The following is a 20,946-nucleotide window of genomic DNA, read 5'->3' as shown; positions in this document are numbered from 1 at the left end:
GGAATGGAAGGCAGGACAGATTATATGACAAAAGGTTTCATGGTAGAAAGCCAAAGGGAGTGGTAATGGGACAAGTAAAGTCTGGATGAGCTGTGAATGGCAGGAGAACAGCAGTCTAAACGCAAATGCAAAGTAGAGGGATTGAGAAAGAAACACGAGGAGGAGAAAAATGAACCAGCATCCAAAATAGTCAGTTCCCTAGTTGGTTCTTCGACATACTGATCTAACAAACTATCTTGTATACATTCCATGAACTTGTCCTCCACACTATTCCTGCAAATTTGGTTTGCCCAGTCTACATGAAGATTAAAGTCCCCCATGATTACTATATTACCCTTGTTACATACACCTCCAATTTCCTGATTTATACTTTTGCCCAACATTACAATTACTGTTAGACGGCTGAGCCACACAGGTGAGGAAAGGGTGCTACAACCTCTTTGGGTTAGAGAAGAGGAAATCAGGCAGAATTTCTAAGTCCGATCATTAGTTATTGCCCAAGCTAGATATGTGCAAGGACAGCAGATGGCTTGGCAGTAATTAAATAGCGTGCCAACAATCATCATTACAGGTCCCAAAGAATCCATACCTAACAAGGAGACAACGTCCAGGAGAGATGTGAATTGTTGATGATATAATTTGGCAAATATATCCAAATGTCCTTTGGGAATTATTCAGTCTGCTTACTGATACAATGGCATGTTCAGTAAGAAAGAAGAAGTTGGATTTATACAGCACTTTATACATCCTCACAACATCCAAAAGCACATCATAGCCAGTGAAGTACTTTTGAAGTATAGTCACTGTGTAATATAGGCAAATTCAGCAGCACGGTCTCAAAACAGCAATGAGATAGTTGACTGTTTGATTGGTGGTAGAGTGATGAATGTTGATCAGGCCACAGTGGAAACTCTGCTGTTCTTCTCTGAATACTGCCAAGGGACCTTTTATAGCCACATGTGCAAGCAGCTGTGGTTCCAATTTAATATCTCATCCAAAAGATGGCACCACTCACAGTGCAGTACTTCCTTAGCACTGTGCTGAAATGTCAGCCTACATTATGTACTCTTTCTGGAGTGAGGCTTAAATCCACGGTGTTCTGACTCAGAGGAAAGAGTGTTATCATTTAATACAACATTATAAATATTTATTCTGCTAATTATACATATTCTCTTTTAACTTTATGCCAGCTGAATAACTAATTATTTCATCTGATTATTTTTCCATCACTTACCACAAAGCCAAGCGCTTTAATGACATCAAGTTTACACATTGGACAGGTTTGGTGCTCAAGAAGCCATGGATCAATACATATTCTGTGGAAAACATGCCTAAAAAACAGATACAAATCATGAACAGATGGCAGTGTATACTTGAACTGGTTTCAAACCACAGCTTGCCAGCTATTTCTTACAAGTCATGTTCTCCTCGAGATTGGTTTATAAGTATTGTGTGTATTCAATTCCTGCTAAATTCATATAAGCAAGAGGCAAAGAATGTCTGAACATCTAAGAAGTTACAACTTCTGTTCCAACAATGCTGATACAGAACTTACGTAGAACGCTAAAACATAATAGATTCATTCACAATTGTAATTTATGCCCAATCATTAAAAATTAATTAGATTTAAGTACAGAAATCAGATCTGGAAATATGTTGATCACCAGAGGTAATTGAGCGGCGCAATTCACACATTCTCTTACTTTCTATCCTCCAGGTAGGCATTTAGCTGACATTTCAAGTACAACACCTTTTCTAAACTCAAATCATGACTCATTTATTGAGTATAAATGAGAAACCCATGCATGGAGAATTTTGTTTGGGCATGGTTTCAAACAAATTCTAATAACAACAACTTGCATTCATATAGTGCCTTTAACATAGTTAAACGCCCCAAGGCACATCTCAGGAACGATCAAATGAAATTTGACATCAAGCCACATAAGGAGATATTAGTACAGGATCTTGGTCAAAGAAGTAGGTTTTAAGGAGCATTTTAAAGGAGGAGAGAGAGATAGACATGCGTAGAGAATTTAAGGAAAGAATTTCAGAATTTAGGGCTTCAGCAGCTGAAGGCACAGCTGCCATGATAGAACAATAATAATGCCCAAGAGACCAGAACATGCAGGTACAGCAAGCAATTAGGAAATCAAATGGTAGGTTAGCTTTTGTTACAAAAGGATTGGAGTATCAGAGTAAACAAGTTTTATCACAATTATACAGGGCATAAGTGATGCCACACCTGGAGTACTGTGCGCAGTTTTAGTCTCCATACCTTAGGAAGAACATACTTGCCCTAGAGGGAGTGCAACAAAGGTTTCTGGGATGAGGGGATTATCCTATGAGGAAAGATTCAGTAGACTAGGCCTATGTTCCCTAGAGTTTAGAAGAAGGTGATCTAATTGAAACATTCTTAAGGGGCTTGACAGGATAGATGCTGAGAAAATGTTTCCCCTGACTGGGGAATCTAGAATGCGGTCACATTCTCAGAATAAGTGGCAGGCCATTTAGGACTGAGATCAGGAGAAATTTCTTCACTCAAAGGGTTGTGAATCTTTGGAATTCTCTACCCCAGAGAACAGTGGATGCTCAATCATTGAATATATTCAAGACAGAGGTGGATAGATTTTTGGACACTAAGGAAATTAAGGGATATGGGGATAGTGAGAAAAGGTGAAGTTGAGTTAGAAGATCAGCCATGATCTTATTGATGGTGGAGCAGGCTCCAAGAGTCAAATGGCCTACTCCTGCTCCTATTTCTTATGTTCTTAACTGGCGGAACACAGAGATCTTGGAGGGTTCTCGGACTGAAGGAGGTTAATAATGCTGAGATCTTAAACATGACTTTATTTACACAACTATCTGTGTATGATTACAAAAAGATCAACACTTTGCTTATTTAATTGGTTCTATGAGTTGTGTACATGACTGCAAATACTTTTAGGAAAATAATGATTATTTAATGTGAATAATCTGAAATTTTCTCAAAACCTGAATCTTCCCAATTTGTGCAAATGTTGGAAGATAAACAAAATATTTAATTTGATAATGAACTCTATGCAGAGATAATGCTAAATTTATTTGGATCAATACCAATAAACCCAGGCCTACTTGTGTTTAAGTGTGCATCAAAATTGAGTAGTAGACTCAGTACCAAATTGTCACTACTGTACATGCTAAAACCTCACCGTCTACATTCACTTAATCTTGGCTTCATTTACCGCACCAATTTCTCTGTACTATTAGTTGCCATCTTTTGCCCAATACCAGCTGTTGACATTTCCAGAAACAATTTCCCAAAATCACATGTAAATGCATAAAAAAATGTCAGCTGAGAATCCACTGCATCCTGCATATTTCTGCTAAACTGAGTTTGAACTGGAGTACTAGTTATGTACCAGGTAAGACCTTGCGTTATTCAACAACCTTTCTGGGCTAGCTTAGTAGATCAGTGTGCATCTCTTCCTCTCTCTTTCACCTCTCTTCTCCCCTCCTCAAAAAAAGTGCCCCACATGGCCAACCAAAGGAAAATAGCAAACTGAAAGGTTGCCACTTAGTCACACATTCATATTTAGCCCTATGGACGGAAATCCATTGCTCTTTAACCATCAAGATTGTCTTATTTTTAAAGTTTGATTTTTTCACCTCATTCTTAGTCCACATGGATCTATTCTGTAATTGCCAGTAGTAGGTGGCTTGTGTCAGTTGTGCAAGGATTTCCATTTCTTCTTGTGGAGTACTGCTTCCCTCACCAACATAAGAGCTCACTTATTTATGTAGAATCAAGGTGATCATTACAGTTCTACAGTAGCCCATTTGCCCAGTTCAAAATTGTATTTTTTTGTAGCAAAGGTCAAGAGAGCTCAGAAAGTATTCCAAAACTACTTTTCATTTTATTTGAGGTATTTTAAAATATTTTTTGTCTTTATAAATTAAGACTATTCAGATTGTATTCCTTTACATGTCCTTTCAGGTTAAAATATCGAAATCAATGTATTATATATTACATTAAAGGTACATACTTGCATGGGAGAATTCGCACAACATCGCGGGATCTATACACTTCAATGCAAACAGCACAACCATCAATGTCCAAATCTATTTCCTAACAAAAGTAAAAGTGTGAAGTTAGATACAGTACACAAAACTTCTATTGAAAATTATTTTTGACATAGGGATGAGTTATGCTCTACAGATGGAACATTAAACGTCAGTGCTTTTTAAAAAATCAAATATTTTTAAAGGATTTTGAATGTTGTACACTATTGAACAAATATGTATGACAGATAAGCACACATTTTTGTGGATGTAAGCTATACTTAGTGTGGTTTTACAACTTTAGGTATCAAAAGGCTTGTTTTCCCATATTCTCCATTTTAGGAGGAATATTAGCTGGAGGACATAATTGAGAACTTGAGTTATGGTTGTCTGATAAGCAATCACCTAAACAGTTGTCTAGACAAATAGGGTAACCATATGGAGTAACTGTCACACCTCTGATACTTGGAATTGTTGGCAATTCTTTGCCAGAGAGGATACTGGGATAGAAATTGGTAGTCGTTGCGCCTGTGTTTTGGGTGTCTATATGGGTACAATACCGACAAATTTTGCAATAGAATGGCCTAAGGCCAATCAGAGATGCGTTTGGGTCACTGCTAAATTGGCCATGGCTTGAGTGATTACCTACAACAGGCATTAGGTTCTTACATTTCATGTGCAAGGGGCCTAATGCCTGTTGGAGGAACCCTCTGGAAAATGTGTTCACTATTGGTAGAGCTGGTGCTGAGCCTGACCCACTCAGACTTTTTCAGTGGCCCCTGAAGCTGCCAACAAAATGCAGGTTTTTAAAAAATTTAAATTTAAAAAGAAAACATTACTGTAGAGCCAGAAGGATTAGGAGCGCTCCTACGACTCCACAGTCATCATGATCACCCCAGCCAATTCTAACTCCAACCCTTCTCCAGGGATTTACAAGTGGTCCAAAATGCTACATCTTTAATCTGAGAGCGGCCCGTGGAGGGTGACAGGCACTAGCGGCTCACGCATAAAAATGTTAATGACGTCTGAGGCCCAATTTCAGGCTGGTCCCAGATCCCTTGGTTGAGGTAAAAACAGAAAGTGCTGGAAATACCCAGCAGGTCTGGCAGCATCTGTGGAGAGAGATACAGAGTTGACATTTCAGGTCCATGACCTTTCCAGCACTTTCTGTTCTTATTTCAGATTTCCAGCATCTACAGTACTTTGCTTTTATTTCCTTGGTTGGGGTATGGGCCCAGATGAATGTATGCCTCTATGAGGGAAAGACGATGAAAAGAAAATGTATCAATGTCACTTTAAGTAGCACAGAAGTGTGCTGCATTGAACATATTTTCACAGCAATGCAAATATGAGCAGCATTTTTATGGTCTTGGAAGGGTGACTGAATGTCTGGTTGTGAAAATGCTTTTAAAGGAGGAGAGAGAACTGGAGAGGCAGAAGGATTTAGGGAGTCAATTCCAGTGTGTGAGGGCAATCTGACTGAAGGTCCTGACACCAATGTTAGTGTGAAGGAAGGGGAAATGCACAAAATGCCAGAGTCAAAGATTTGAGGGGCAGGTTGTAGGGATGGAGTGAATCAAGGCCATGTAGGGATAGGAAGAAGATGTTGGTTTTAATTTAATATGCCAGGTAACAGTTTTGATTTGGACCAGGAAAATTTAGTGTCAGGCAGGTTACTGTATTAGCATAATCAAATTTGGAAGTGGCAAAGAATGAATAAATGTTTCAGCTTGAGAGAGTATGTAGTACGGGTTGAGATGAAGTAAGTTGTGAGGGTGAAAACAGGCGATTTTGATGATGGATAGGATATAAGATTTAAAGCTCAGCTTAGAGTCAAACATACAAACATTGATGGACAGGAATAGACCAGCTGACCCATCAAGCCTGCCCCAAACAGGACACCAAGGTTTCACATATTCTGGTTTACTGGATCCCCAGCCAGAGAAAATGAGAAAAAACTCTTCATATAATTTGTGAAAAACCCTATTAAATCTCTTTTTGGCCTTCTCTGCTCCCTGTATCTCAACTGTCTCATCAATACTATATTTTCCCATCCTTGACATCAGCCTGGTGAATCTATGCAGCACCCTTTCTATGAGTTTAATGTCTGTTCTATAATGGGGCACCCAAAACAGCACATATGGGGCTGAATTTATGGCCCCCCCCCGATAAGTGGTCGGAGGTGGGAGTACCAATAGAATTGCAACGGGAGGCAGGGGAGGGGTTGTGGGGGCGTGTGGGACAGAGGGCCCTTCGCCTCCCTGTTGCAATGCGATTTTGTCAGAGGTGAGATAGGCCGAAGATGGCTTTCCTGCCTCTGAGCCAATTGAGGCCCTTCAGAGGCTTATTAACAGCCACTTAAGGGCCCCTTCCTGCTGCCGCTGGGATTTAAGCAGCGGTGGGAGGATTGGGGGGGGGGGGGGGGGGGCAGGGCTCCGTCACTTGGGGAGGTCGTCCAATAAAGTGAAGCGACCTCCCTGCTGGCTTGGTGGGGGTGGGGTGGGGTCAGGGATGCCCTTTGCCATGGGCAATCTGTGGCTCAGAGAGGGCCTCCGTCAGCAAACGAAATATGTCCCTATACCCCCTTCTCCTTACTCAATGCCCACCCTTCTCCCACCCCACCATTGCCGGGGCCTGCTGAACTGGCCCTGGCGACCTTGCCTCACTTACTTGAGGTCTGGGGCTCCAGCGCTGGGCCTGGGTCCATGGCCTCTGCAGCACCGGCAGTGGAGCTGCTGATACTACTGAGCTGTTGGCCCTCTGATTGGCCAGCAACTCTTGGAGGCAGGATCCCTGTCTTTAAAGGGATGGAGATGCTGGCGCCGGACTGTTGATTGGCCTGGCGCCATAGAATCACTCCGAGGGTCTCCAGCTGGCCGAAACGGGATTCCCCCCCACCTTTTTGGCCTGGTGCTCGGATCCCCACTGTGGGCACAGAAGTCAGTCCATGGGTTGCCTAACTAATGTTTTGTATGAATTTTTCATTATTTCCTCCTTTCTATTCCACATATTCCTATTCATATAATTCAACAAGCTGTTAGCCTTTTTTAGGATTTCATTTTCCTGCACTTGTACTTGCAGCAAATTACGTATTGAACCCCGGGGCTTTATGTTCACTCACACTTTGCAGAATCTTTGCACTGAGTATAAACTCTTATTCCTTGTTCATCCTCCCAAAGTGTACTACCTCAAACTTCTCCACATTTGCAGGACAGGGCGGAGACCTGCGCAGCAAAGGTAAAAAGGGGGAAATGATGCAAGAGACACCAGAGTCTGAAGAGTGGAGGACAAGTTTTAGACAAGTTGAAATTTATGTAGTCTGGTGCTTGAGAGACGAATTCTTCAGAGAGATTATTCAGTTTTAAACATCAGATTTAGATGAGTGTTAGTACTCCTGCCTCTAAAACACAAGGTCATAGGGTCAAGCCCCACTCCACGACATGAGTATATATGGACATGGACTGCTTCAGTATCTGAGGTGTTGCAAATGGGACTGAACACTGTGCAATCATCAGAAAACATCCTACTTCTGACCTTATGGTGGAGGGAAGGTCATTGGTGAAGCAGCTGAAGATGGTTAGGCCTAGGTCACTACCCTAAGGAACTCCTGCAGTGAGGTCTTGGGCCTGAGATGTTTAGCCACCAACAACCACAACCACCTTCCTTTGTGCTAGGTATGACTCCAACCAGTGGAGAGTTTCTCCCTGATTCCCGTTGACTCCAGTTTTGCTAGGGCTCCGTGATGCCACACTCAGTCAAATGCTGCCTTGATATCAAAGGCAGTCACTCTCACCTCACCTCCTGAACTCACCTCTTTTGTCTGTCCATATTTGGACCAAGGCTGTAATGAGGTCTGGGGTCAAGTGGCCCTGGCAGAACCCAACCTAAGCATCGGTGAACAGGTTATTGCTGAGTAAGTACCACTTGATAGCGCTGTCAATGAAACCTTCCATCATTTCTCTGATGATCGAGAGCAGACTGATGGGGCGGTAATTGGCCAGATTGGATTTGTTCTACTTTTTGTGTACAGGGCATACCTGGGCAATTTTCCACATTGTCAGGTAGATGCCAGTATTGTAGCTGTACTGGAACAGCATGGCTAGGAGCATTGTTATGTCTGGAGCACAAGTCTTCAGTACTACTGCTGGAATGCTGTCAGGGCCTATAGCCTTGGCTGTATCCAGTACATTCAGCCATTTCTTGATATCACATGGAGTGAATCAAATTGGCTGAAGACTTGCATCTGTGATGCTGGGGACCTCAGGAGGAAGCTAAGATGGATCATCTACTCAGCACTTCTGGTTGAAGATGGTTGCAAATGCTTCAGCCTTGTCTTTTGCACTAACATGCCGAACTCCCCACCATTGAGGATGGGAGTGTTTGTGGAGCTTCCTCCTCTGTTAGTTGTTTAATTGTCCACCATCATTCACGACTGGATGTGACAGGACTGCAAAGCTTTGATCTGATCCATTGATTGTGGGATCGCTTAGCCCTGTCTATTGCATGTTGCTTCTGCTGTTTACGATGTATGCAGTCCTGTGTTGCAGCTTCACCAGGTTGGCACCTCATTTTTAGGTATGCCTGGAGCTGCTCCTGGCATGCTTTCCTGCACTCGTCACTGAATCAAGGTTGATCCCCTGGCTGATGGGAATGGTAGAGTGAGGAATATGCCAGCCCATGAGATTACAGCTTGTAGTTGAATACAATTCTGTTGCTGCTGATGATCCACAGCACATCATAGATGCCCAGTTTTGAGCTGCTAGGTCTGTTCTGAATCTATCCCATTTTGCACGGTGGTAAGTGCCACAGAATACGATGGACGGTATCCTCAGTGTGAAGTAAGAATTCGTCTCCACAGGACTGTATGGTGGTTACTCCTACCAATACTGAGCTATCCAGATGCATCTGCGATGGGTAGTTTGTGAGGGTGAGATCAAGCAGGTTTTTCCCTTATTGGTTCCCTCACCATCTGCCGCAGGCCAGTCTAGCAGCCATGTCCTTCAGGACTCGGTCAGCTCGGTCAGTAGTGGTGCTACCCAATCTTCGTGATGGGCATTGAAGTCCCCCATCCAGATTACATTCTGTGCCCTTGCTACCCTCAGTGCTTCTTTTAAGTGGGAGGAACATAGGAACAGGAGTAGGCCATTTAGGCCATTGAGCCTGCTCTGCCATTCAAATAGATCATGGCTGATCATCTACCTCAATTCCACATTCCCGCACTATCCCCATATCCCTTGATGTCATTAGTATCCACAAATCTATCAATTTCTGTCTTGAACATGCTCAATGATTGAGCTTCCACAGCCATCTGGGGTAGAGAACTCCAAAGATTCACTACCCTATGAGTGAAGAAATTCCTCCTCATCTCAGTCATAAATGATCTACCCCTTATTCTGAGACTATGTCCTCTGGTTCTAGACTCACCAGCCAGGGGAAAAATCCTATCTACCTCCATCCTGTCACACCCTGTAAGAATTTTGTAAGTTTCAATGAGATCACCACTTATTCTTCAAAACTCTAGAGCATACAGGCCCAGTTTCCTCAATCTCCCCTCAAAAGACAATCCTGTCATCCCAGGGATTAGTCTAGTGAACCTCCATTGCACTTCCTCTAAGGCAAGTATATCCTTCCTTAGATGAGGAGTCCAAAACTGTACACAATACTCCAGGTGCAGTCTCACCAAGGCTTTATACAATCGAAGCAATACAATTGCAGCAAGACTTCTTTACTCCTGTACTCAAAACCCCTTGCGATGAAGGGCAACATATTATTTGCCTTCTTAATTGCTTGCTACACCTGCATGCTACCTTTTAGTGACTCATGAACAAGGGCACCCAGGTCCCTTTGAGATCAACACTTCCCAACCTCTCACCATTTAAGAAATACTGTGCATTTTTGTTTTTTCTACCAAAGTGGATGACTTCACACTTATTCATATTATACTCCATCTGCCATGTTCTTGCCCATTCACTTCGGCTGTCCAAGTCCCCTTGAAGCCTTCTTGCATCCTCCTCACAAATTACATTCCCTCCTAATTTTGTGTCAACAACAAACTTGGAAATATTACATTCAGTCCCCACATCCAAATCATTTATATAGATCATGAACAGCTGTGGCCCCAGCACTGATCCTTGTGGTACCCAACTAGTCACAGCCTGCATCCTCAGAATGACCCAATTATTCCTACTCTCTCTTTTCTGTCTGTTAAGAAATTATCAATCCATGCCGTATATTACCCCCAATCCCATGTGCTCTAATTTTATTTACTAACCTCCTGTGTGGGACCTTATCAAAAGCCTTCTGAAAATTCAAATACACCACATCCACTGGATTCCCCTTATCTATTCTGCGAGTTACATCCTCAAAAAACTCCAACAGGTTTGTCAAACATGATTTCCCTTTCATAAATGCATGTTGACTCTGCCCAATCATATCATTATTTTCCGTGTCTAGTTATCACATCCTTTATAGTAGATTCTAACATTTTCCCTACTACTGAAGTCAAACTAACAGGTCTGTAGTTCCCCGTTTTCTCTCTCCCTCTTTCTTAAATAGTGGGGTTACATTTGATACTTTCCAGTCTGCAGGAACCTTTCCAGAATCTACAGAATTTTGAAAGATAACCACCCACGCATCCACTATCTCTATAGCCACCTCCTTTAACACTCTGGGATGTAGCTTATATGGTCCAGGGAGTTTATCAAGCTTCAATCCAGTTAATATTTCGAGTACTACCGCTTTATTAATACCAATTTCTTTCAGTTCCTCATTTTCACAAGCCCCTTGGTTCCCTATTATTTCTGGGAGATTTTCTGTATCTTCCTCTGTGAAGACAGACACAAAGTAATTGTTTAGTTTCTCTGCCATTTCCCTATTCTCCATTATAATGGACCCACATTTGTCTTTGCTAATCTTTTCCTTTCCACATACCTAAAGAAACTTTTACAGTCTACCTTTATGTTTCTTGCTAGCTTGCATTCATAATCTCTTTTCCCTTTCTTTATCAGTTTCTTGGTCATCCTTTGCTAGATTCTAAATTGCTTCTAATCCCTGGGCATACCACTTTTTCTGGCAATCTCATAAGCCACTTCCTTTGATTTAATTCAATCTTTAACTTCTTATGTTAGCCATGGTTGATTTATCTTTCCTGTTGGGTTTTCTTTTTTTGGAGGAATGTATATTTGTTGCAGACCATGGAATACTTATTTAAATACTAGCCATTATTTGTCTACCGTCAAATCTTTAAGTGTATTTTCCCAATCCACCATAGCCAACTTGCCCCGCATACCTTCATAGTTTCCTTTGTTCAGATTTAAGACCCCAGTTTCAGAATGAAATATATCTTTTTCAAACTTAATGTAGAATTCTATCATATTGTGGTCACTATTTCCCAAAGGATCCTTTACAGCAAGGTTATCAATCAGCCCTTTCTCATTACATAATACTAAATCTAAAATAGCCCAATCCCTAGTTGGTTCTTCAACATACTGCTCCAGAAACCCATCTCGTACACACTCCAGGAATTCATCCTCCACAGCATTAGCACTGATTAGGTTTATCCAGTCTATTTGTAAATTGATGTCGCCCATTATTACTGTATTACACATGTTACATGCACCTCTAAATTCCTGCTTTATACCGTGACCAACATTAACACTACTGTTTGGTGGCCTGTAAACAACTCCCACCAATGTTTGCTGCCACGTGCTGTTTCTTAGCTCCAACCAAACTGATTCTACATCTTGATCCTTCGATCTAAGATCCTCTCTCACTAATGTACTGATCTCATCCCTTACTAAGACCTCCTTTTCCTTTTTTCCTATCCTTCCTAAACGACGAATATTCTTGAATATTCATCTCCCTGTCTTGGTCACCCCGTAACCACGTCTCTGTAATGGCAATTAAATCATACCAGTTTACCTCTATATGTGCCTTCAAATCATGTATCTTGCTGCGAATGCTGCATACATTCAGATAGTGCCCTTAACTTTGTCTTTTTAGCATTATCCACACTCTGAACCTATTTGCTTCGCCTGTGTTCTAATTTCGCTTACTACTTTTCTACTTCCTGTTGCCAGTTTTGCTTCCCTCCAATCTGAGCTCACTCTCAGGTCCCCATCCCCTGCCAATCTAGTTTAAACTCTCCTCAACAGCAATAGCAAATCTCCCTGCAAGGACGTTAGTCCTGGTCCTGCTAAGGTGCACCCTGTCCATCTTGTACAGGTCCCACCTGCCCCAGAACCGGTCCCAATGCCTCAGAAATCTGATGCCCTCCCTCTGATCACATGTTCAATCGCTCAATTCTCCTATTCAGATGCACACTAGCATGTAAGCATGTTCCAAAACCCAGAGCTCAAGCTTCTGCAGCTGGTAACATTTCCTGCAGATGTGTCAGTCTAGGACACTTGGTGCGTCCATGATTTCCCACATGCCACAGGATGCACATTCCACTCAGCCGAGCTGCCCTGCCATACCTTAACTTTATCAACTATTTATTATAAGTAGAATACTTACCACTGGGAGCAATCCTGAGATTGCTGCTTTGGAGGTCCTGCTTTTTAATCGCTCTCCTAGCTCCCTAAAATCTGTATTCAGGAGACCTCAGCCCTCTTCCTACCTATGTCGTTGGTACCAATGTGGACCACGACCTCTGGCTGTTCACCCTCCCCCAGAAGAATGTCCTGCAGCCGCTCTGTGACGTCCTTGATCCTGGCACCAGGGAGGCAACATACCATCCTGGTGTCACGTCTAGGGCCACAGAAACGCTTGTTTGTTCTCCTAACTAATGAATCCCCTATCACTATTGCTCTTCCACTCTTCTTTCCCCCCACTCTTGAGCAGCTGAGCCACTCATAGTGCCACGGACTTGGCTCTGGCTGCAATTCTTTGAAGAACCATCGCCCTCACCAGTATCCAAAATGGAAAACCAGTTAGCATGTGAGATTGTCTCAGGGTACTCTTGCACTCTCTTAGACTGCCTGGCGATCACTCATTTCCTCTCTGCCTGCATGGTCCGAACCTGTGGTATGACCACTTCCCTCAACATGCTATCCACGTAGTTCTCAACCTCACGGATGTACCACAGTGATTCCAGTCGCCGCTCAAGTTCCAAAACACGGAGCTCAAGCTTTTGCAGCTGGTGACATTTATTTATTTAGAGATACAGCACTGAAACAGGCCCTTCGGCCCACCGAGTCTGTGCCGACCATCAACCACCCATTTATACTAATCCTACACTAATCCCATATTCCTACCACATCCCCACCTTCCGTATATTCCCCTACCACCTACCTATACTAGGGGCAATTTATAATGGCCAATTTACCTATCAACCTGCAAGTCTTTGGCTGTGGGAGGAAACTGGAGTACCCGGCAAAAACCCACGCAGACACAGGGAGAACTTGCAAACTCCACACAGGCAGTACCCAGAATTGAACCCAGGTCGCTGGAGCTGTGAGGCTGCGGTGCTAACCACTGCGCCGCCCCACATCGTGTGTCCATGACTTCCCACATGCCACAGGTTGCACATTCCACTTGGCCGAGCTACCCTGCCATACCTTAACTTTATCAACTATTTATTATAAGTAGAATACTTACCAGTTACTCACCAATCAGCTTCTTCCCTTGTACTTGTTGCTACAGAAACCAGATTAAATTGGCTACCTAATTAACTAATTACAGCTGCTGTCCAATAGAGGGCTTGTTCATTCCTGCCTAAGGCTGGAAGGAACTTAAACCTTTCTTAAACAGGAAATTTCAGTTAAATGCTAAGTGCAAACAAGACTAGATTTTCAAAAAGAGATTGACCCTTAAGGATTCCCACACTCACCAAACTCCCAAAGCAGTAATATCAGCCAATCAACTCACTGCTTTCCTGTGATGTCATAATTTGATTTTTTTTTTCTCAAACTCCAGAGCATAGGGGTAGTAGGTTCCACACATGTCCACCGCAGCAGCCTCTCCTGATTCTCTCCAGGTAAGTGGAAGGCCCCGAGCCTGGGTCTCTCTCATCTGCTCCCAGTAGTAGGTTCCATGCAGGTCTGCTGCCACCGCTCCCAACTCTCTCCAGGTAAGTGGAAGGTCCTGAGCCTGGTTCTCTCTTTTATCCGCCCCTGATAGTAGGTTCCATGAAGGTCCGCTGCTGCCATCCCTCTTGACTCTCTCCAGTTAAGTGTTCAACATGGAGGAGTACGGATTCATCAGCTGAGGGAGGGCAGTAGGTGGTAATCAGCAGGAGGTTTCTTTGCCTATGTTTGACCTGATGCCATAAGATTTCATGGGGTCCAGAGTCAATGTCGAGGACTCCCAGGGCAACTCCCTCCTGACTGTATACCCCTGTGCTGCCACCTCTGGTGGGTCTGTCTTGCCCATCGGACAGGATATTCCCAGGGATGCTGTTGTGTCTGGGTCATTGTCTGTAAGGTATGATTCGGTGAGTATGACTGTCAGGCTGTTGCTTGACTCGTCTGTGGGACAGCTCTCCAAATTCTGGCACAAGTCCTCAGATGTTAGTAAGAAGAATTTTGCAGGGTGGGCTAGGCAGGGTGTGCTGTTGTTGTTTTTGCTGCCTAGGTCAATGCTGGGTCTTCTATATGGTATTATTCTTTTTTGACTTTTCTGTAGCGGTTTGGTACAACTGAGCAGCTTGCCAGGCCATTTCACAGGGTAGTTAAGAGTCAACCACATTGCTGTGGGTCTGCAGTCACATGTAGGCCAGACCAGGTAAGAATGGTAGGTTTCCTTCCCTAAAGGGCACATTAGTGAACGAGATGGTAGTTCCATGGTCACCATTACGGAGACTAGCTTTCAATTCCAGATTTATTAATTCATTGGAATTTAAATTCCACCAGTTGCCATGGTGGGATTTGAACTCATTTCTCCAGAGCATTTGTTAGAGCCTCTGGATTACTAGTCCAGTAACATCACCACTGTGCCACCACTCATGTCTATAAAGCTCCAAACACATCTTAACCATCCCACAGTTTAAAATGTTGACTGAAAGGCATCCATTGTCTTGCAGCGAGGGGGATGGATTTTAGAAGGAGGCAATCCAACCATGTTTATATACCTATCAGCTGCTGATCAGAGTGCACATGCAGAGGAGTGGGCTGTCCACAATCAATGCTGGAGGTAATGCATGAAAACCAAGTATATAGATTAAAAAGTTTAAAATGTCCTAAAAAAAAAAATCACAGTGCAATTGGAAATTCAATATCTTACTTTCTGAAAATAACCTGATTATGCTTTTGAAATGGATATAAGGCAAATTTTAGCAAGTACCGACAGTACCTCACATCCTGAAAGCTGTTAAAAATAAGTTAAAAACAAAATCCTGTCAAGAGACAAATGGAATAATAGTGCCTTACCTTGTCTCCATGCCTGACAGTATGAAGTTGAAGTTTGCTAATAGCCTTCTTGGCTTCTTTCCTGTTATTCTTGTTTTTCTTGTTCTGATAATAGACAACATAAAATGATATGAAAAATGATCATGTTCATATCTTTTAAGCCAGTATCTTAAATATTTTAAGTTGAATCTAATCTTGAACTTGTAGAACCTGCTCCAAAGCCCAGCCAGGCAAGCTGCTCTGCCTTTGCACTTCTTGGCGTAGAAATTTATTGACATTGTGCTTGCTTTAAAGATGTAAAAAGGATGCTTAACCTTCCAATATATCAGGCAGTTCATGCACTCATTCCGCACTGAAATTGGGCCACCCGCCGTATTGGTAAAAGCTGAAGTATTCGTGTCCACAGCCCATACCTGAAACAGCTTTAGGCCATATGCATATGCAAATTGGGGGCCTAACACTGTTTCAGGACCCCTTCCCAAAATTAAGCTTCCCTAATGAAGAAATGGGCTGAAATTTAAATCCAGTTTGTTTGGAGACAAGTAGCTGGCGTCCAAAGCTCAGATTCAACTTAAATGAGGCCCAAGTAGCACGATGAGATTGTTTCCTGTTGCCAGATCGCGCTAGCAGGCCAGCACTACCCTATTTTACACCCCCCCCACCCCCAACTTTTTCCTAACTCCCTGATGTTTGATGCAACAGGAATGTCAATCAATGAAACCTCTCCTGAAAAAGAAACCTATTTTGTTTTGCTAATCATTTGATGAGATTGCTGGGGTTGGACTCTTAAATATCATTCCTGGACTAGATCTCAAGCTTTATTCAAGCTTCTTGATACTTTCTTTGTTACTAAGTTTATGCTCTCCCTAGACCTCTTTTGAAGCTCTTGTCTCTTTGCTGGGCTATGGTTCTACAGACAACAGTTGTCTCATTTAGTGGCCACTCTTCACATGTGAGACGAGACAACAAATGTCATCAGCGACATGAGGAAAAACTTTTTCACGCAGCAAGTGGTTAGGATCTGAAATACACTTGCTGAGAGTGTGGTGGAGGCAGGTTCAATCGAGGCATTCAAGAGGAAATTGGATTGTTATCTGAAAAGGAAGAATGTGCAGGGCCACGGGGAGAAGACCAGGAAGTGGCACTCGATAAATTGCTCTTTCAGAGAGCTGGTGCAGACACGACAGGCTGAACAGCCTCCTTCTGTGCTGTAACAATTCTGTGATTCTGTGATCAGGCCATTTGATTGTCTTTGTTGATTTTTCTGTTAAATAACCCAGGGAATCTGGGATCTCCCTAGCTTAAATATGGTTTGCTTGCCTCTCAACCAGAAGACTGAGAATTCAAGTTGTGGGGTTGCCCACAAAGCCATACTAATGTTGCTTCTACACCTCTACCAAAGAAATTTGAACATTATTAGAGAAAGCTCAGTATCAAATTCTGTCCAAATCACTGCTACAATGCCATGACCTACTGTAGACTGGATAAGATTTCAAGGCTATCAACATTCAAAGTACTGTGCTGATACAGCACTCTGAAGTGGTTTTAAAGAAAGGCACTTTAAGACCAGGATAAAGGGAAAATCAGAAGGAACTGCCGCAGACCCTATTTGAGCACTTTTGGAAGGTGGTATATACAGAGACCTGGATGCAGTCCACCATTCACCTTTTTACTTGTAAAAGGAGTAAAGTGTGGGAAAGCAAAAAGGCGTAAAATTTAAAACTTGATTTTAGAAAGAGAAAGTATTCATTTTCACACTTTCTGTGATGATCATAACATTCAAATTATTTAACAAAACTCCAGTTAAAGAAACTACCAGGAGTACTGACATCCAGAGTGATATTTTATTTGATAGCTAGGAAACTGAAAGTTTCAAATGAACACTTTAGAGAATTGATGGGAATTTTAAAGTACTTTTAAAGTTATAATTCATAACTATTTACCTGGCTTGCAAACTGAGATCCTGCATATAGAAATCTCTGAATGTAGTAGAAGATGAGCCAAGCCAGAGAGATGATCATCATTGTTATGAAAGCGATAATTACAAATACTACTGACTGAGAGCTCATCCACTCTTGCACATGACGTGTACCAACAGTTATGGACATGATCACTGGGATACCTCGACGAACTAACTCCAGAATTTCCATTCCCTTTGAATTGCCGATCATGATAGCAACAGTATTTCCAGTCCCTGAAAACAAAGAAAACAGAATAAATGTTGGTAACAGACCCCAATCCAAATGTGAGGCAAGACGGAGATAAACGAAAGTAACTCAATTTGAAGAATTCAAATTAAAAATAGACAAAGATAGCAGGAATCAAGATTAAACATAGTTTGTGTTAAAAGTGATGCACTCCCTCGTACTCACATCCTTCAGTTTAATTAGAATAATCCAGCAAAAAATAATATATACCTGAAAATCCTCAAGGCCATTTACAACAGTGTTGTGTTCTGGAGATGGGACTCCGCTGAATGATCCTCCATATCAATGATTACATTATAAATAATAAAGGCAGCTAACTTGCATACCCTCTGGCACTGGCTGGGCACAACTGCCATGCAATATGGGAGTACCATGTTGTGGGAATTGAAGCGAAAAAAAATCAATAAATCTAGAATGGTTTGAAATTGCAGCAGCAGGCTGGAAAAGCTGCAGATAAGTACTGACCAGCTTTGAAGACTGAAGGAACTATCACAGATGGCTCATGTGAGCTATTCAGGCAATTTTAAAGTATGTCTTCAAGTGGAGGATCTCACAGAGGCAACCAAAGAAGGGAACATGGCATTGCAAAGAGGTCAATAAGAGCATAACATTTTAATAAGCCAGACCTTCAGTGACTCTGGATTGAGAGGCACTAAAGGGAGAGGCTACTGAATACCAATGGGAGAAAACTGCCATGTGGAGAGAGGTGACAGTGGCACCGAGTGTCACTTCTCACCCCAGGACTACAGACTGGTGCCACAAGAAACTCAATGACAAGAGAATGCAAGGTAATACTGAAAGCCAGTGACCCTTTACTTCCTTGGGCCCCCCAACCTCAGAGGTAGCCTTGATCCAGTCCGCAACATCATCTCCACAAAAGCACAGACTGAGGGCGTGGTGGTTCAGGATCTGATATCAACCATAAGACCAACCAGCTTGCTGGTCAATGGAGAGAGATCGGGTCACAGTAGAAAGGAAACAGCTGCAGCAAACCTGCACAAGCCTGCCATTGCTCAGGAGATTAGGTCAAACATCTGGTCTTCCCCCACACAGCATCTGGGATATGGCACACAAAAGGCAACCCCCAGGCTTTCTAGGCTAAAGCTTCAGATACAGTCAGCAGGGGCAGCTCAGTCCCATAAGCCTTGTGTGCCAAAGTAACAGTCAACCATTCCACATGATCGTAGCCCAGAGATTGCACGTAGAAGAACTAGGAGAAAAGAAGACCACTGGAGGGGAGCACAGTGCGAGCCAAGAGTAGGGATGGTTTCTGTTATCTTTTGAATTCTTTGCATTAAAGGGAGATGGTGCACCTTTTTTTTCTTTCATGGAATGTGGGTGTCGCTGGCAAGGCCAGCATTTGTTGCCCAATCCTAATTGACCTTGACAGCTGAGTGGTTTGCTGGGCCATTTCAGAGGGCAGTTAAGAGTCAACCACATTGCTGTGGGTCTGGAGTCACATGTAGGCAGACCTGCAGGTAAGGATGGCAGATTTCCTTCCCTATAGGATATTAGTGAACCAGATGTGTTTTCACGACAATCCATGATATTGTTATGGCACTATTACTGAGACTAGCTTTCAATTCCACATTTTCTTGTTTTTTTAATTAATTAAATTTATTAATTGAATTTAAATTCCACCAGCTGCCATGGTGGGATTTGAACCCCTTTCCCCTGCGTTGCTAGTTCAGTGATATTAGTACTGTCTTCCCTGAGATGCAGTGTGTGAGTTTCAGACTGGCATGAGTCACAGTTTAAAGGGTATCTCAGGTTCCTCACAATCCATCCAACTAGTCTGAATATTGTTAAATGATAGTGGCACTGTCGACTGTCTTGATAAATATTTTGTAGCAGCTTCCAGGGTAGCTGCATGATATGTTGCTGATGATTACATATAATCGGTGTATATATATATATATATATATATATATATATATATATATATATAGAATAGAAGACCTTCCTATTCATAAAAATAATGCATTGTTGAAAGCAGACAATATGGCCACAATGTCCATTAATAAGGCCTTGCACTTTTGGCAAACCACCACTGAAAAAGTAGAGCCATCTCCTGCTGCTGCTTATTTCTTGTTTTAACGTAAGAAACAGATGTCGGAGTAGGCCATACAGCTGCTTGAGCCTGCTCCATCATTCACCAAGATCATAGCTGACCTACTGCCTCAACTCCACTTTTACACCCTATCCCTGGATTTCCTTCGTGTCCAATATCTATTGATCTCAGTATTGACTCAATGGGGTAGAGAATTCCAAGGACTTACAACCCTCTGAGTGAAGTAGTTTCTCCTAATCTCAGTCCTAAATGCTGACCCTGTACCCTGAAATTATGACCAATAGTTCAAGACTCTGCTGCCAAGGAAAACAACCTCTTAGTATCTACCGTGTCAAGCCCTCTAAGAATTTCATATGTTTCAATGAGATCACTTCTCACTTTTCTAAATTCCAGAGAATATAGCCCCATTCTACTCACTTTTCCTCAGGACAACACTCTCGTCCCAGGAGTCAATCTAGTGATCCTTCGCTGCACCCCCTTAGGTGATAACATTTATTCAGCTGACCAAACCAGTAACTTGATGTATGGAGTAATGCACTGCAGACTGATTGATCTGGCAGATATCAGCCAAGGAAGCTTGTAAAGGGCCATTTGCAAAAACGTTCAAGGAATCATTGACCTTTGTGGCCACAATACAAAATAAAGGCCCAGCCTCCACAAGAAGCCAAGTTTGCAGTCCAATAATGTTTTAGAAATAGTTTGTGTGTCACTTCAAAATAGTCTGGAGAAAATGTCATTAAATGGAGAGTTTTAAGCACGCTCCCCTCTGATCCTAGACAATGTTTGCAGGCCAGATTACAGGTGATAGCAAAGTTCTGAGATTGTCTTTCTGATGAGATGTAGGAGGTGGAGGCAGCTTTTGGACATTCCTAAGTAACTAATGGGATCTACTGTCTTTCCTCCTTGGGTAAATGTGGGGAAGAGGGGGTGCAGCACACTGCGCTTTCCTTTGGATAAAAAGAATTACCAAGGGAATGCCCTTCCTACCACCTCTTGGAGCTTAAATAAGGAGTGGAGTTCCCCATAATGATGGGATGTGAAAAACAAAAGCAACTGGAAATGTCACAAAAATCCAGTCTCTCGCTCACTCCCAAAACAAGTCAACTCACTCTCAAAGGTCAGGAAGTCAATTTCAAAATGTGCCTTTTTTATTATTTGCCTACAGCAATGAATTTGCTTTAAGTGGAGCAAACCAAGAAAAGAGAATGGGGAAGCCTCATCCACATCTGCATAATTTTGAATACTTTAAGGAGCTTGCACTGAAGTGTTATCAAGCGCCACCTGT

The 20,946-nt window shown here is 42.5% G+C and overlaps 1 protein-coding gene across 4 annotated transcripts in view; it reads right to left on the bottom strand.

Moving 5' to 3' along the window:
- The window catches only part of LOC137371372 (E3 ubiquitin-protein ligase RNF149-like), an 88,344-nt gene that overhangs the window by 24,114 nt on the left and 43,284 nt on the right, over positions 1-20,946 (bottom strand). For all 4 annotated transcript variants that reach the window (XM_068033859.1, XM_068033860.1, XM_068033862.1 and 1 more), the window contains exons 3-6: positions 17,327-17,577; positions 15,405-15,488; positions 4,023-4,105; positions 1,235-1,331 (exon numbers count right to left, since the gene is read on the bottom strand). In XM_068033859.1, the coding sequence (XP_067889960.1) occupies positions 1,235-1,331; positions 4,023-4,105; positions 15,405-15,488; positions 17,327-17,577 (515 nt within the window). The remainder of the gene's footprint in view (positions 1-1,234; positions 1,332-4,022; positions 4,106-15,404; positions 15,489-17,326; positions 17,578-20,946) is intronic.

The sequence above is a fragment of the Heterodontus francisci genome, chromosome 6, assembly GCF_036365525.1.
Source record: "Heterodontus francisci isolate sHetFra1 chromosome 6, sHetFra1.hap1, whole genome shotgun sequence".
Lineage (NCBI taxonomy): Eukaryota > Metazoa > Chordata > Chondrichthyes > Heterodontiformes > Heterodontidae > Heterodontus > Heterodontus francisci.
The sequence above is the reverse complement of the archived record's forward strand: the minus strand, read 5'-3'. Positions and strand labels throughout refer to the sequence as shown.